The 17,504-nt window shown below is 35.3% G+C and overlaps 1 protein-coding gene across 1 annotated transcript in view; it reads left to right on the forward strand.

Annotated features, from left to right (window-relative positions):
* LOC101740216 (neuroendocrine convertase 2) overlaps positions 1-17,504 on the forward strand; it is a 95,953-nt gene that overhangs the window by 58,099 nt on the left and 20,350 nt on the right. Inside the window, exons 4-7 of the mRNA XM_004921832.5 lie at positions 774-811; positions 4,901-4,977; positions 9,480-9,568; positions 16,594-16,769. Coding sequence (XP_004921889.4) covers positions 774-811; positions 4,901-4,977; positions 9,480-9,568; positions 16,594-16,769 — 380 coding nt within the window. The remainder of the gene's footprint in view (positions 1-773; positions 812-4,900; positions 4,978-9,479; positions 9,569-16,593; positions 16,770-17,504) is intronic.

The following is a 17,504-nucleotide window of genomic DNA, read 5'->3' on the forward strand; positions in this document are numbered from 1 at the left end:
GTGAACGTGAGTTTAGTAAGTATTTCATTAGGAAAATTTTGTAACTGTCTGCGGGATTCGAACCTTGGCATAGTCGCATCGCTTGATACGATTACACGGGCTCTCTAATCCATTTGGCCACAACGTCTTGAAGCTAATGGGAAATTCCGTCGTGACCTAAAAGACAAAATGCTCGGTGTATTTGAATCATACAATGCGGCTGTTAGGCTGCCTGTCCACCGGAGCGGAGAAACGGAGAAATATTAACCAATAAGATTGAACAAAATCAAAATAATAAGATTACAAAATGATTTTTTGTTATTATTAACGGAGAAAATCAACCACAAACGGAGAAATATTAACCAATAAGATTGCACAAAATAAAAATCATAAGATTGCACAATGATTTTGTGTTATTATTAACGGAGAAAACCAACCATAAAAGGAGAAATATTAACAAATAAGATTGCACAAAATCAAAATCATAAGATTGCACAATAATTTTGTATTATTATCAACGGAGAAAATTAACCACACACGGAGAAATATTAACCAATAAGATTACACAAAATCAGAATCATAAGATTGCAAAATCATTTTGTGCAATCTTATTGGTTAATATTTCTCCGTTTCTCCGCTTCGCTGCCTCGCTCCGCTCCGGTGGACAGACAGCCTTAAGGTGTAGGTACCAACATTTGATCAAATATTAATACAACTATCATAAAGAGTTTTTTCTATAAATAACAAAAAATTGAAACCTTCAAACTTATTTTAGAACACGAATTTTGTTTCAGGTGTCGATTACATGCATCCCGACTTAAAATATAATTACGTAAGTAATTTTCAACGTAAACTTTTAAGTACTAAAGTTCATAATATGTTTTGTACCTGCTTTTAATTTCGAAGTATTAATTTACTAAACTTCTAGACATCGACTTGAAAGATTATACTTTGAAAGCTTTTGTGAACTTCAAAATTCAGCTCGCTCTATTTAAATTTTCGTTTTATCTAATAAATAAGTAAAATGTCTGGAATTGTCTGAAATTAGAGCTAGTCACAGGGAAAATAAAAAGTGGATGGGCAAAATATGCCGAAAGAAGATGATTACGTGACCAAAAATTACTCTCTGGTGTAAAAGCAGTAAGACAGTAATGTGTGGAGAAGACCTCTGAAATAGGCTTGGATGAATTGTGTGAATGTCTCTCATTCACACAATTCATCGACGTGCAATCGAAGTTGCAATGAGACGACGTATTATGATAGGTTTGATTGGAAAAAGAGGACATGTTGCGTCGGCCTTACATAGCGGGATAAGTGCAAGAAGAAATGTCTGATATTTCTTTGTTGATCCATTGATTGAACTTGTTAATTTGAATATTTCTATCAGTGTGCTTAGTGCGAGTTTTTTAACGTTCTCGATAGCGTAAAAGTTAACTCAAATTAGTATGAAGTTGGAACGTTTGCCTACGTTTTACTTTAACTTTTACATTATCGGGAACGTTAAAAAACTCGCACTTAGCACGCTGATTGTGGTTTTAACTTTTATTTGATATTTTAACTTCAACAAAAAACTTTCTTATTATATCTTCTATTAATATCTGTCGCAAAGCAATAATGAGTCTTCGTTTAGAATTAAATCCTAAATGCTCAAATAAAAAAAATACGACTAGCGATGTTGCCAAATAAATACACTCGCAATGCATTCGGAAAGCCTGTTCATAAAGTGTTGACTACGCTTGACATTTGGTTATGTGTCATAATGTAGCCTTTTATCCCGTTCTCTAGCTCTCGCCACTGTAAAATCTAGAATGATAACGCTTTTATCCAACACAGTTTTTGGAACGAAGTTCCTTATCGCGCGTTGTGAAAGGGGGCTAGACGGAAAAAATTCTTACGAAAAGTTGTCACGACACTTTTTAGATCCGTCATTCTGACCAATCAACGTGTAGGCGCTTATCGCGTGACATTGCTCGTATCCGATTGGTCCGCGTAATGAGTACAGTTTCTCGAGATAGCGTTACAACAATAGTAATTTAGTTCATAGTATTGTTTTTTTCTTCTTCATAATGCCGTAATTTAGTATTATAACTTAAAAAAAAATTTACAATTCCTTCACTAATTAATCGAAAGGAACTTCGTTCCATTCGGGTGTCCCTTGACACCTCTGAAGTTTTTATAAATATTCGTCTTTCAGAAAGTTAAAAATAAAAACGAAGCATATTTTTAACTTTACGCTTGAAGTTGAACGCGAATCTCGTAATTTTTTATGCTCAGCGTAAAATTTAAAATGCTGCTTGAATTTTTCAATGTGAATACTTTATTCGCAAGGACGTGTTATTCTGACGCTTATAGTCAGACAAAGTTTTTTAACCAGTTTCATTGTTATATTTATGCTCCGGCTCCCGGATATATTTTATATCCTGGATATATTATATTTTAGGTTAGATGTTAACGAAAATAAAAATTTATATTATGAGTTACCTAGCTGAACATATTGCCTCTTCAATGTTAGGTAGTTTATTTATTTTATCATATTGGTATTTAGTCAAAAAATACTTACACAGGAAGATTTTTAGTTTGTTCACTCAGGGAAAGTAAGCGCTCAGAATAGAACGGTAAACAAAATTTCTTATTGAAACAGAACAAATAACATATAGTAAAGATAAAGTAACAATAGAAAATAAAGAGGCAAAAAAGTAGTGATGACTTAATACTCAAATACACTGTAAAGACAGTGAATAAAGGTTCAATTTACTTTGGAACAACTATTTGTTGATCTGTCTACGTAGAGAAACAGAAATAAAAGTCAGATAAATAACGCCAATCGTGAGAGAAAGAAAAATACGAAAATGTATTGCAATTTTTATTTCATTGTCAGTTCGACACAATATAAGAATTTATTTCGCGTTTTTAGTATCTTAGTGTTTTAATTTTTACTCCTGGTTGCCCGGTAGTCGAAATTCGACTATAATTATTAATTGAAATTATAAGTTTGAACATTATTATGGTTCTATTGTTAAAGACTTTACATCTATATTCACAGATTTCGCTAAGGCTACACTATAGACAGATAATATTAAAGAAAAACAATATTAATCTATTCTCAACTTGACTATATACTTTAACAATCAATAAAATAATATATATACGTTTTTTTTATGGCTTAGATGGGTGGACGAGCTCACAGCCCGCCTGGTGTTAAGTGGTTACTGGAGCCCATAGACATCTACAACGCAAATGCGCCACCCACCTTGAGATATAAGTTCTAAAGTCTCAGTATAGTTACAAAGGCTGCACCACCCTTCAAACCGAAACGCATTACTGCTTCACGGCGGAAATAGGCAGGGCGGTGGTACCTACCCGTGCGGACTCACAAGAGGTCCTAACACCAGTAATTACGCAAATTATAATTCTGCGGGTTTGATTTTTATTACACGATGTTATTCCTTCACCGTGGAAGTCAATCGTGAACATTTGTTACGTACGTATTTCATTAGAAAAATTGTTACCCGCCTGCGGGATTCGAGCACCGGTGCATCGCTGGATACGTATGCACCGGACGTCTTATCCTTTAACGACTTTAACTTTATATATTCCGAGTAGAGGAGTAGTCAAGGCCATTCCGAGTAGGGTATACCATCGAGATGTTCGCCATTATCGCTATCTTATCTGTCAAACCTGAACAAGCATACAGAATGATGGTAGGAATCCTCCACGGTGTTTTCCGAGCGCTATGACATGTCCTTCTTCAAACGAGGCTTGCGGAGAGTACTTTATGGTAGGAAGCGGCTTGGCTCTGCCCCTGGCATTGCTGACGTCCATGAGCGACGGTGACCACTTACCATCAGGTGGGCCGTATGCTCGTCTGCCTACAAAGGCAATAAAAAAAAAAAAAAACTACGTGGACTTACACCGAAAAGTTGCCTTCATAAAATGCTTTAAAACAATAATACAAGTGCCCGTTCCGTTAAAGCTCGATCGATCATTGTTTATCGTGAGTTCGATGTGATAAGCTTCATTGATAACTGACAGAGTGCTACGATGTTATAATGATAAAAATGACATGAAATGGTAGTTTACATATGATAGCGTGTCATGCTGTCGTTGATAAATACGAAATTAAATAACAAAATTTTTAATCGCTGCTGGTCGCTTAGTTTTTGTAGAGAAGAGACGAGAAATTCTATACGCAGACGAATAATATTTCTTACGAAGATACGGACTGCGACGGGGCATCTAACCTAGTTCCTTTGGCCACATATTACTACTGCTCAATTGACAAAGTTTTTCTCTTCTATTCTCGAAAGCTTGCTCTTTCAGCGTGATTTTAGAGCTTTTCCTGTTCTTCGCTAAAAACCAGATGAGCTGTGATTTTAGAGGTTTTTTTCCTTTTATTAGCTAAAAAGACCAGCTGAGCTTTAATCCTATCTTAGGTTGAGCGGTTACAGCTTAGAGACTCCAACCATAAAGTGAAAGTCCCGGTATGAGACATACCTATGTAATCTGAAAAGCTTTATAGCTTTTCTTGTCTTTGATATCGTAACGTTTGACTAGTTTGTGACAAGAAACCGTCGATATAGCAACACTGCATAGACTCACCTACAGTTCTACAATTTACATACTACCTTTAGTACAAAAAATTTCTACATAACACTGGTGGTAGGACCTGTTGTGAGTCCGCGCGGGTAGGTACCACCACCCTGTATATTTCTGCCGTGAAGCAGTAATGCGTTTCGGTTTGAAGGATGGAGCAGCCGTTGTAACTATACTTGAGAGCTTAGAACTTATATCTCAAGGTGGGTGGCGCATTTACGTCGTAGATGTCTATGGGCTCCAGTAACCACTTAACACCAGGCTGTGAGCTCGTCCACACATCTAAGCAATAAAAAAAAAAAAAAAAAAATTGTTTGTTTTATTCTAGAATGCGGAGGCTTCGTACGACTTCAGCAGCAACGATCCGTTTCCTTATCCACGCTACACGGATGACTGGTTTAACAGGTAATCAGTATTCAATCACAATTTAATACGACCGAGACACATCGATCCTAGGAATTGAAGGTCATAGTGACGTTGCGATAATTACATAAATATTACTCGCGCTACGCTAATAATAAGAAAATAAGTTAATTAAATACTAAATTAATAATGTTAAAATAATATTAATATTAATAAATAATAATAATAATAATTTAAGGACGTTACAATAAAGCACAATAGACCAGACATAATATACATAGACAAGACAGAAAATAAACCTACTTAATAGATATAACTGTACCATCTGACTACAATATAGGACCAAAAGAACTGCAAAACTTAGTAAATATCACCCCCTAAAAGTAGAACTAACACGACTCTGGAATACACACACAGAAACCATCCCCATAGTAATAGGCGCAACAGGCGTAGCGGCAAAAACTATACATAGATACATAAACAAACTGGAAGCAAATATAAACATACACATAATACAAAAACAAGCAGCCATACACACATGCACAATAATAAGTAAAGTTTTGGGTAATACAGTTTTCATAAATTCAAGGGAGTCCGAACCTCCTCTTCCCTGAAGGTTTCAGGGCGGAAGCTAGGAACTAAACCGAGTCAAGAACTCGAGAGAAAACTCAAGAATAATAATTTAATAACTAAAATATATTATTAAAAGGAGTCCCTTTAGGCAAGGTTCCGAAGATATTTGCGATTCTTTGTAACTGTTGTACACGTGTATTTTAAACACCATATTACGTCTTAAGTGGCAGCGGTTTCAGAATGTGTTGGAAACCCGCTCCAGTAAGTATTAGCATCCTACGTATGCGATTTGAGCGGACGAGCTCAGGGGTGATCTAGTGTTAAGTGATAACCGGAATTTCTCGGGCCGCAATGTGACATTAAAGTGGAAGATTCAATAATAAAAAACCTCAGCTGTCAATTTTTCAAACCGATAATTCGACTGCTTTACATGCGAAATAGTTAAGATGGAAGCAGTTCTTTACACCACCAATGTGGTGGAATTGGCTTCTAAACCGAAAAAAAAGACAGAGAAAGAATTATATTCAAAATTATAATTTTTTTATCCGTACCCTGTTTCGCCTGTTTTATGTTAATCTAGCTAAAAGTAAAGGCGGAGAACGGGAGACGTATAAATTTTCATTGCCGTATGAGAGAGGTTGGAGCCCTTTATACCAAACGTCCATAAACTGGGTGATTACAGATTAGAAATGTCGGAAAATTTTGTGGAGAGATGATACGAATGAAGATTGAGTCTTGGTGTTTTGATTTCAGTATCTACAAGTTAAGCCATTAAAGTTTTATCGACGTTCAAATGTAAGATGTTAGAGGTTATTTGTAAAATCTTATTTACAGTGATTTTGGACTTGATGTAATAACTTTAATTCAAGTGTTTCCTTTTTAACTTCCGGAGACATTATTAAGGAACCTAATCTGCACCAAAATAGGATATGTAGGTATAACGACGAAAGGAAGATCTTCAACCGAGCTGGTGATATCGCTCGGTAGACCGACGGTCCGAATGTTGTTGTTCGGAACATGTATATATGCAAGCTTGTGTTGAAAATGTCGTAAGCGAGATTCAGGCATCTGTCAAACATCTTGCGTTGTATGATGGCTACCGCCACAGATTCATGGAACATCTATAATTATTTTTTTATCGACTAATGTTACTAAACCACGCGCACTTAAGTATAAATAACTGAAATTTTAAACAGAGAGGATTAGTTTGGTATTTCAGATCGAAATTGCGTTCCACTGAATAAAGTTACCAAAGAAAATTTAATTTAAAATTACCCTCGGCTACTACGAATTTTAATTCAAACTTTAAATTCTGATTTTGAGACTTTATAGGAATAGCATAATAGCATAAACATGCGACAGCTCATATGGCAGTGCATTGCATAGATTATGTAGTGTATTTTTTATATTCACTATGAATTTCGAAGATGGCATTCTGTATGCTATTACAAAATGCTACATCGTAATAAAGGTTGTAATTAGTTCCGCATATGCTTACGTTAAATTAAAAACCTCATCGCAGTCCTCTAACGAACGACAGCTTCCTGTTAATTACAATTTTACATTTAAAACAACGTTGGGACCAAAAAAGTCAGGTTCAAAGCGTCAGAAGAGTTCAACGAAAAATCAAAGAGCGCCTCTATTGACCGAGCTAAACGAAAGCCGGCCCTGGGATCCCGAAATCTCCAATTTACCCGGGGACAAGTTTTAATCAACACCGAGAGTTAATTAAGTGGAAAACTCCAGAAAGGAATTCCTTCGGCGGCTAATTGAAAATGTTTTTCTGATGGACGCAAACGAATTCGATTTCGTCGGAATCTCTCGTAATTCATTACCTTTTTTGATATTGTATTCTAAGCTTTTACAAAATAAATATTTTAAATTACGTTTGAATTTCTTTAGTTTAGAAGCTGAATATCATTTACGGCGAAAGATATAAATATTTTCTGGAGGGATGCTTATTGACATTTATATTTCTCTAAAAAATACCCTTTTAGTCCGACATTTATCGGCCATTTTAGAAACAAAGGTAACGCTTTTACCTATAAATAGCTTAGTTTAAACTTACTTAATACTCTAACTGAACGCCGAAGTCTTGAACTTGAAGTTTCTTGCTACGTCCGTTTCGAGAGGGATTTATTTCATTGATATTGTATTCTAAGCTTTTACAAAAAAATAATCCTAAATTAAGTTTGAATTTCTTTAGTTTAGAAGCTGAATATCATTTACGGCGAAAGATATAAATATTTTCTGGAGGGATATTTATTGACATTTATATTTCTCTAAAAAATACCTCTTGCTATTTGCTCGACATTTATCGGCCATTTTAGAAACAAAGGTACCCCTTTTACCTATAAATAGCTTAGTTTAAACTTACTTAATACTCTAACTGAACGCCGAAGTCTTGAACTTGAAGTTTCTTGCTACGTCCGTTTCGAGAGGGATTTATTTCATTGATATTGTATTCTAAGCTTTTACAAAAAAATAATCCTAAATTAAGTTTGAATTTCTTTAGTTTAGAAGCTGAATATCATTTACGGCGAAAGATATAAATATTTTCTGGAGGGATACTTATTGACATTTATATTTCTCTAAAAAATACCTCTTGCTATTTGCTCGACATTTATCGGCCATTTTAGAAACAAAGGTATCGCTTTTGCCTATAAATAGCTTAGTTTAAACTTACTTAATACTCTAACTGAACGCCGAAGTCTTGAACTTGAAGTTTCTTGCTACGTAAGTTACGAGAGGGATTTATTTCATAAAGTTTCTCGGTTTGAGGTTTCAGGGTCCGTAATAGCTGTTCACGTTTTGGGGCTTACGTTACATGGAACAAAGGCTAAGTTATTTCGAGTTCATAAAGCCTCTTCTTTGGTTCTAATTAATATTATAATATAAGCTTTATGATATTTAGCCAAGATAAGCTTTTCGTTTGACATCAGTGTTTTTAGTAATAACAATTGTAATAATGGCTGTTATCGTACGATGAAATGTTTCCCAGTTTCAAAATTACGATTTTATGAATTCAATTCAAATTTTGAATCATGGTTATATCTGATGATACATAGATGGGGCTGCTGCCATTTTCCCCATGGGTGACGTAAAAAGCCATCGTGAGGTTCATCGGGGGATTGGCAGCAGCGTTCTATATATGAGTATTATAACGGCATAACGTGACCGCCAACCGGCATATTGGCATTTATGCCTTATGCCCTGCTAGTTTTTTATTGCGCTAGTATTGCATAAACAAACTAGAAGGGCTTACCATTAGTACTAAGCCTGATCATTTCCACCGACTACCAATCGCAGCTGAATGCATGAAATTTCAACAAGGTTTGATAAATGACACGGCAAGGCACCTGCATAAAGTTGCTATGAAATTTTTGTTGAATATGTATGAAAATATTATGTGTAGGTTTAATGTAATTTTTTTTATTGCTTAGATGGCTGGACGAGCTCACAGCACACCTGGTGTTAAGTGGTTACTGGAGCCCATAGACATTCACAACGTAAATGCGCCACCCACCTTGAGATATAAGTTCTAAGGTCTCAGTATAGTTACAATGGCTGTCCCACCCTTCAAACCGAAACGCATTACTGCTTCACGGCAGAAATAGACAGGGTGGTGGTACCTACCCGCGCGGACTCACAAAAGGTCCTACCACCAGTAAAACTAGATGATGACCGCCATCTTGTTGTGTCTTTAAAGCGGTTAGTTGCTCTCAATTAAGAAAAATAGTAGTATTATTCGCCAATAGATGTCAGGAAGAGTTGATTATTGAAAACACGAATAAAACAACATTTTCTGAAAATAAATCGTAGCTAGATCGATTTATCGACCCCGAAATCCCCTGTATACAAAATTTTATGAAAATCGTTGGAGCCGTTTCCGAGATTCAGAATATATATATTAATATACAATAATTGCTCGTTTAAAGGTATAAGATAAAAACGTTTATTTATTTATTTAGTCACGGAACGAGGTGCGCTGGTGAAGTGGCCGCAGCTCGCGACAACGGCGTCTGTGGTGTCGGCGTCGCTTATCACTCCAAAGTTGCCGGTAAGTACTGTTACGGGCTGGAGCTCGGGATAAATAATACTTTTTTTTATTGCCCTTGCCGACAGACGAGCATACGGTCCACCTGATGGTGAGTGGTTACCGTCGCCCATGGGCTTCAGTAATGCCAGGGACAGAGCCAAGCCGCTGCCTACCGATCAATACTCTACACAAGCCTCGTTTGAAGAAGGACATGTCATAGCGCTCGGAAAACACCGTGGTTCCATAGCCGGATGGTACGTGGCAAAAAATAACTCTGGAAACGCACTGTCGATGAACGCAGCGGTTCCAGATAATATGGATGAGCTCTGCTCGGATTGCGGGAAGTGCGATGATAAAAAGGAGATGAGGGATCTCAGGTTTTCACCGAAGTACAATTTAAACCTCTATTTAAGACTTAGAACACCTTAGGAACATTTTACAATTCGCACTTTACATCTTTCACATTCTCCACGTGATCCGTTAGCTGTTTCGCTTCGAGTATAACCGATTACTAATTGCCTTCATGACATATCTTCAACGCTTTTATAACCGACACGACAAGACTACAATTATAGAGAACATTCCCGATAGGGCGACTCGTTTCGATATGCGTTACCGCTATTTGATAATAGATGGTGTTACACTTCTCCAGCGTTCTCGATGTTACTAGTTCTTTTGATATTCGTTGGCGATCGACAGATGGCGCTATTCTTACCGGCGTAACAGTACTTTTAATATTGGATGGAAATATTCAAATTCAATTATCTTGATTGCATGCAACCTACAAGATTTTCAGTAAGAAGCGTTAGTTTAAAATCGAACGAAAATCTTTTCAAAACGAATTAACAATGTAAAAGGAATTAAATCATGGTAGGGCATCTTTAGAGCCCACATGGGTAGGTACCATTGCCCTGTGTATTTCTGCCATCAGAGTAATGCGTTTCGGTTTGGAGAGCCTGAAATGAAATGTGAAGTTCGCTGATTCACATTTTTAATCTTATAAAAAAATATAAACACGACTTTAATCGACTCATATTAATACATTTTAAACATTATCAAAAAATCAAAAAAGAGTTCAAGGTCATGACTAGACTAATGTTTTAACTAAAATTTAATGCCTTATCTTTTTCAGCACACATTATGTTCAGTAAAACATTTTGTACTAAAAGAAACGTGAATCTTTGTGGTATTCGTACACGTGCTCAAAAGTAGCTTTGATATTATTTAGCACGTGTTTAGAACATTTAATGTGTAAGCTAAGGTACAATATTAATAATAATACACAATACGTATCAAGTTTCTCTTGTTTAACCGCAAGCTATTTGACTTGAGTTGACTGAGTTGACTCAGAAACTTAAGCAAGCTTGCATGATTATATCAAGTTATTATTAGAGTCAAGTCAAGTCAAGATTATATTGAAATCTTTGCCAGAGCGTATAGTAGAAAACTGACACACACAGATTCTGGGAGTATTGTCATCTCATCTATACTAATATTATAAAGAGGAAAGATTTGTTTGTTTGTTTGTTTCGAATAGGCTCCGAAACTACTGGACCGATTTAAAAAATTCTTTTTCCATTAGAAGCCGACATTGTCCCTGATGAACATAGGCTACTTTTTTTAATTTTTATTTTATTTTTTTGGTTTCATGTGTGTTTTAATGTTTCCGAAGCGAAGCGAGGGCGGGTCGCTAGTTGATATCATATTTCTGTCCATTTGTTGAGGTCAGACCGCAACACAATGTAAATACAATTTCGACCTCAAATATCCAGGTCACAATTCACGTTGTCATGTCTATAAATTAACCACTCAACACACACACACAACGAGCCTTCATCAATATAGACATTAGTAATGATTGTGGTAGCTGTCATCTAACACGGCGAAGAGGACATTTTCCATTTTCAAGAGACACTAGCACTATAACAGTCGTTATTGTTTTCATTGCTTTGTCCATTTCTACATTGTACATCGGAACAAAAAATATGCCAAGAACATCTATCTCTGCAGTTGTTGCATCGTTCGAAGGAACATTTTATCTTTTTTGTTATAAACTTGTTTCGGTCGATTACGTATAAAAAAAACAGTGCCTTTTCAATAAACAAATGTATTGTGATTGATAATAATATTCAATTTTTTTTATCATACCTATGCTCGTCAGTTCGAAGGATTATGCCAGCGTAACCGGGCGAGATATTCGATGATTACATTTTATAGATTTAGTATTGTAAGCATTTTTGATCTTTAATTATTCCTGATTTTTATTTAATAAACAATTCATTTAAAACTTAAATGGCTGTAGTAGTAAAAGCCTCAGTAGTAGGGGCTGAAATTATGAGGTATGAATAAGCTACACAAAAAATAACAAGCCACTAAATTTTAATATCGTATTTGACTGCTGATTTTGGACAATAATTGATTAAAAATAGCAAATACTTCTATTTCAAGCGATCGTTCATAAATTATAAAGATAATATTTTTTGTACAATACACAACGTATTTACGCAATGGCGATACTAGAATGAAAGACCCTGATGAATTTGGTATTATAACTTTCGCTCCGGTGAATCGTTTGACGCGATTATGGGTACGTCTGCTGCCTTTTTCTCGGCTTTCAGGACATTACTGTTTTAGTGCTTATTCCATGAATTTATTTTCGGGTTTTGTTTGGTTGTTTGGTGCTAACGAAATGGAAATAGAGACTAAATCTACATTGCCTGAAGAAACAACCTTGTGTATACAAACACCGCCCTAGCCATTTTCTTTTCTTAAAACTTAGAGTTAATTTGTTGAGAATTTCTGCTAGCACTCCATACTACCTGGAGCCACTGCGTTCATCCACAGTGCGTTTCCAGAGATCTTTTTTGCCACGTACCATCCGGCTTTGGAATGAGCTTCCCTCCACGGTTTTTCCCGAGCGCTGTGACTTGTGCTTCTTCAAACGTGGCTCGTGGAGAGTACCTAACGGTAGGCAGCGGCTTAGCTCTGCCCGTGGCATTGCTGGAGTCCAGGGGCGACGGTAACCCCTCACCATCAGTTGGGCCGTATGCCAGTCTGTCTACAAGGCCAATAAAAAACACTGAAATCTTATTGTATTTGACTAGAATTTTATTAATGGAAATAAAATATCCTAGTACGATTTAGTTCTTTGACTTTTCATAGTTAGGAAAGAAAGTTGTAAATTAAGGCGCTTTTTCAAATATGTTTTCCCAGTAATTAAATAGAATAATTATCAAATAAGATGGTTTAATCTTTTTTTGTTTATTTCTTAGATGGGTGAAAGAGCTCGCGGCCCATGTGAGCTTGACCTATTATGTGGTTACCGGAGACCATAGACATCAGCAACATAATACCTTGACGTAAGACTATAGACATCACCTTGAGAGATGAGTTCTTTTTTTAATAGATAGAGTGATTGAAGAGGAAGCTTTGTATGAATAATAACATCCATTAAATAGTGGAGAAATCAATAATAAATTACAATTTCCGAATCGAAGCGAGGGCGGGTCGCTAGTAAAATATAAAATGAATTTATACGGTCATTTGTTTTGATATTTGTGAATATCGTTTAAGAAATAGAAAAAAAAAACAAGTACAAACAATTTAAAAATGATCTATTTGTGATATTAACGTATGCACCAGTAATTTCTCGGATGGATGAGTTTATTCCAATCTAAAGGTCGCGCTCCACTGAACTGTGAGATTACTATAAGACTGTCCAACTTTCATCCCAGCAGACTCGTTTGATTTACAAAATCAATAAATACCAAATTATTTGACGAAATTACTATACGAATAAATGTTTAACAATATGTAATTATTTATATATGATGTGTATTTTTTATAAATAGACTGATATTTAATCAGCTTTTATGCAGTAATGAAAAAAATATATACATATATGCATAATTTTTCTTCCTAACCAAACAACGTGTAAAACACCAAACCCTTGAGAGCGAGACTTTATTTGAAAATAGAGGATTTTTGAGTGTAATATTTTTGTCAATCGTATAAATTTTATAAAATACATATACTATATATTAAAGGAATTTACGTAAAATAAAAGAAATTTTAGATTCATAATAAATAATAAATCGTTTAATTTTATAATCATCATCATCATAATCATCAGCCTTTATCTGCCCACTGCTGGACATAGGCCTTCCCATAGCCTTCCTCATGCCTTCCACATAATGCGGTCCTCCGCCTTCCGCATTCAATAATTGTATAATAATAATACTGAATCATACTTTAACCATAACCTGTTTTAATAACACACACACGAAAAACTTTATTTATTTGCTAAGTTAGGCCTGTTAAAGTTTACGTTTTAGTAAATCCAACTTTATGAATTCGTTATACAGAGCGAAGCCACACACGCAAACTCGTAAAAGCAACAGCGAAGACGTGAATTTGTATTATAAAATTTTCGGGTCTGATTTCATTTTACGATCAATTTATTTAACGCATGCAATTCCAGCTTAGACTCATTTGAATGGTCGTACGTGTAAGTTAAAGATTAAAGAACAGAATGAAAAGGTTTATTTTCCCTATAGATCTGTAAATATTTTGCTCGGTTTTTTAGCCTCTGTTATAAACAATGAAATGAAAATTATTTTTAATAATTTTTGGAACGAAGTTCCTTGTGGGACGATGCGGAGGAGTACCCAAACCGGGAAAAAACGTCCGTAACGTAAGATTTTTATTAGTAATGCACACAGTGTACGACGTAACTTTGTAATAACGTACAAAAAATAACATATTTTTTTATTATGCATTTTTTATAAATCATTGTGAATAAAATAAAGTTGCTAACTTTGTAAAGTAGTTTTTTTTATTTTTATCAATAAAAAAATCATATAAAAATGTATACCCGAATAATTATTTTCTTTATTCGAGGTATAGAACTTAGAATAGAATAGAACTTAAAATTAATATTTTTATAATAAGGAACTTCTTTCCTATCTGGTATCCCACGTCACCACGCATCTTTTTTTAAGCATTGAACACGATACACATTTAAAACGTCAAGCATTCAATACAGTACCTATTCGAAACGTCAGAAATAATATAATTACAACAAACATATTATACATTTAACATTATTTTATAATATTTTTAGCATTAAATCGTAAAAGCAGTTTTAATTATATCTGCGACTCGCGAAAACCCAAGAAGATAACTACGAAAGATTTTTCAAATTACAAAAGGATCTCAAGTAAAAAAGGAATCAACGATCTACAGCCGGAGATAACAATTATACCTGTATAGAATAAATTACGGATTCTCAGTTTTATTGGTCCTAATTTTTTTATTAAATTATACCTACAACGTGCTTACTTTCTTGATGACTAGCGACCCGCCCTCGCTTCGCTTCGGAAACATTAAAACAAACATGAAACAAAAAAAAAAAAAGTAGCCTATGTTCATCCGAGACAATGTCGGCTTCTAATGGAAAAAAAATTTTTCAAATCGGTCCAGTAGTTTCGGAGCCTATTCGAAACAAACAAACAAACAAATCTTTCCTCTTTATAATATTAGTATAGATTTGCTATTACTGTCTACAGTTTTATTAGCGTATATACGAAAATTAGACGGCGGCTCATCATAGAATATTACACGAAATTTATTTTATTACCAAATTATTTCTAACCAATCATGTTGCTAATCGAGAAACATTTTTTTTTTAATTCAATTTGGCCCGCGCATTTTTTAATACTTAACCGCTTATACGAAATATAGTTTCATTGTTGAATATAATCGGCATTTGTTTTCATTCGATTAATGATCTTTGAATGACAACGCATTGACTACTAACAACTAGTCATTGAATACAATATAAATGATCCCGTAATTTATTGATGAAAACGCTCTTACATGAATATTACACGTGACCTTTCGGAATAGACAAAAGGTTCTCTGGCTGATCAATCGCGTCACGTAATATTAGGAGAGCCCAGCAATTACTCGTAAGCCGTTTTGATTAATTTATGTATCCGGGAAATTGGATACTTGATGTGCGTAAGATATTAAATGGGCCTTATGGGTAAGAACTTGGTGTACTAATATCAAATGACACGTCTGTGAAGGGTATCAATTTGTAATGTTTTTGGAACGAAGTTCCTTATGGGACGATTCGGAGAGGTACCCTAACCGGAAAAAAACGTCCGTAACGTAAGATTTTTATTAGTAATGCACACAGTGTACGACTTAACTTTGTAATAACGTACAAATTAGTAATCTACAGTGTACGACTTAATTTTGTATTAACGTTCAATAAATAACATATTTTTCTATCATTCCTTGACCACGATCTCAGAGCGTTCGTTTGCCCAATACACTAACTCTTCTGCAAACAACCGTGAATGAAGTGTACTACAATAAGTTCGCACGTTACCGAATGACCGTGGGTTGTTGCGAAACCTCCAGTTTAATTTTTTTTATACCTCGAATAGAATTTAAAATTAATATTTTTATAATAAGGAACTTCGTTCTTATCCGGTGTCCCACGACACCACACATATTTTTTTTATTATTATATGCATATAGCACGTACACAAACCGTCACAAAAATTTCGTTTTGTGAGTCCGCATGTTTCTGTCGTAAAGCAGAAATGAGTTCAAGTTTGAAGGGTGAGACATTTGTTATGCAGCAATCACGATGCGATATCGATGGGCCCCGATAACCATTTAGCTCCAGGTGATCGGTGAGCTCATTCGCCCATTTATGCAATATATTATTTAATATCTAATAATACATTAGGTAATTTCATCATTGTAAATGACAATTAACCCGTCCAATGCCAGGTATGTATATCTGACAAAATAAAAACACGGCACTATGTTTGCTGATTCGTGATTTTACGAATCGACCAACTGTCTATTGTATTAACACATATGACTCTTTATCCCAGGAAAATGCTATGAATTGTTTTTCTAAATTTAAATTATAACGCAGGTGAAACCACATGGCATATCTAGCGAGTGATAAAAACCAAAATTACCCACAAAATAGAATTCATTAAGATTTTCTTTTATTTTTCTAGGTATAAGAATGTTAGACCAGCCGTACATGACAGATCTCATCGAAGCCAATTCTATGGGTCATGAGCCCCACAAGATTCACATATACAGTGCCTCGTGGGGTCCTACAGACGACGGTCGTACTGTAGATGGACCAAGAAACGCGACTATGAGAGCTATTGTGAGAGGAGTTAATGAGGTGAGTGATAGTAAATATCATTTTAAACTAATTTCAATTGCTGTTTCAATTGTCAAAATGAACAGTAGAGCTCGCCGCTAATCTAGTGGTAGATATACTCCAACGTGGATTCCGCTACTCATCTTTTTCCTACCCATCAAACTGATTGTGACAAAAATGGGATTCTGAGGCAATTGTCTTGACTGCCGGGCAGCAAAATATATAAGCAAATAGAGACTTATTACATGTGTGTATATCACATATTACAATGGCAAATGACACGAAATATGTTTTTGACGTGATAAAGTCGGTGACCACCGGGTACACGCACGAAAAAGTGTCACGTTCCGGCTAAGCGTGCAAGCGAGAGCGCGTAACAAGCGATAGAGAGATACGATCGGCCCAAGGGTTGGCTTGTGACATATTTATCTCTCTTCTCGCGTGACGTCAGAGCTAGCAGTTCTAATAGTTCTGCTGCTGACGTTATCACGTAAAACTATCGTCCGTAAACCGACTTTACAGACAACTGATTAATGTTTTATTTTCATTCAAAGACAAACCTCCAACGCAGTCTATACCGTAAAAAATTGGTTGCTTTTTCTATGTTTATCAACGAAATGTAATTTTAATTTTAATATTTATTTTCAATCAGTCCGAGGATACGAAAATCTCGTTTGTTACATAATTTAAAAGGCCTTGCTCTTCACGAAAATAATAAATTTGAAGATGAAAAACCTTTTGAGACTTACAGCGAGC

The sequence above is a fragment of the Bombyx mori genome, chromosome 25 (assembly GCF_030269925.1).
Source record: "Bombyx mori chromosome 25, ASM3026992v2".
Classification (NCBI taxonomy): domain Eukaryota; kingdom Metazoa; phylum Arthropoda; class Insecta; order Lepidoptera; family Bombycidae; genus Bombyx; species Bombyx mori.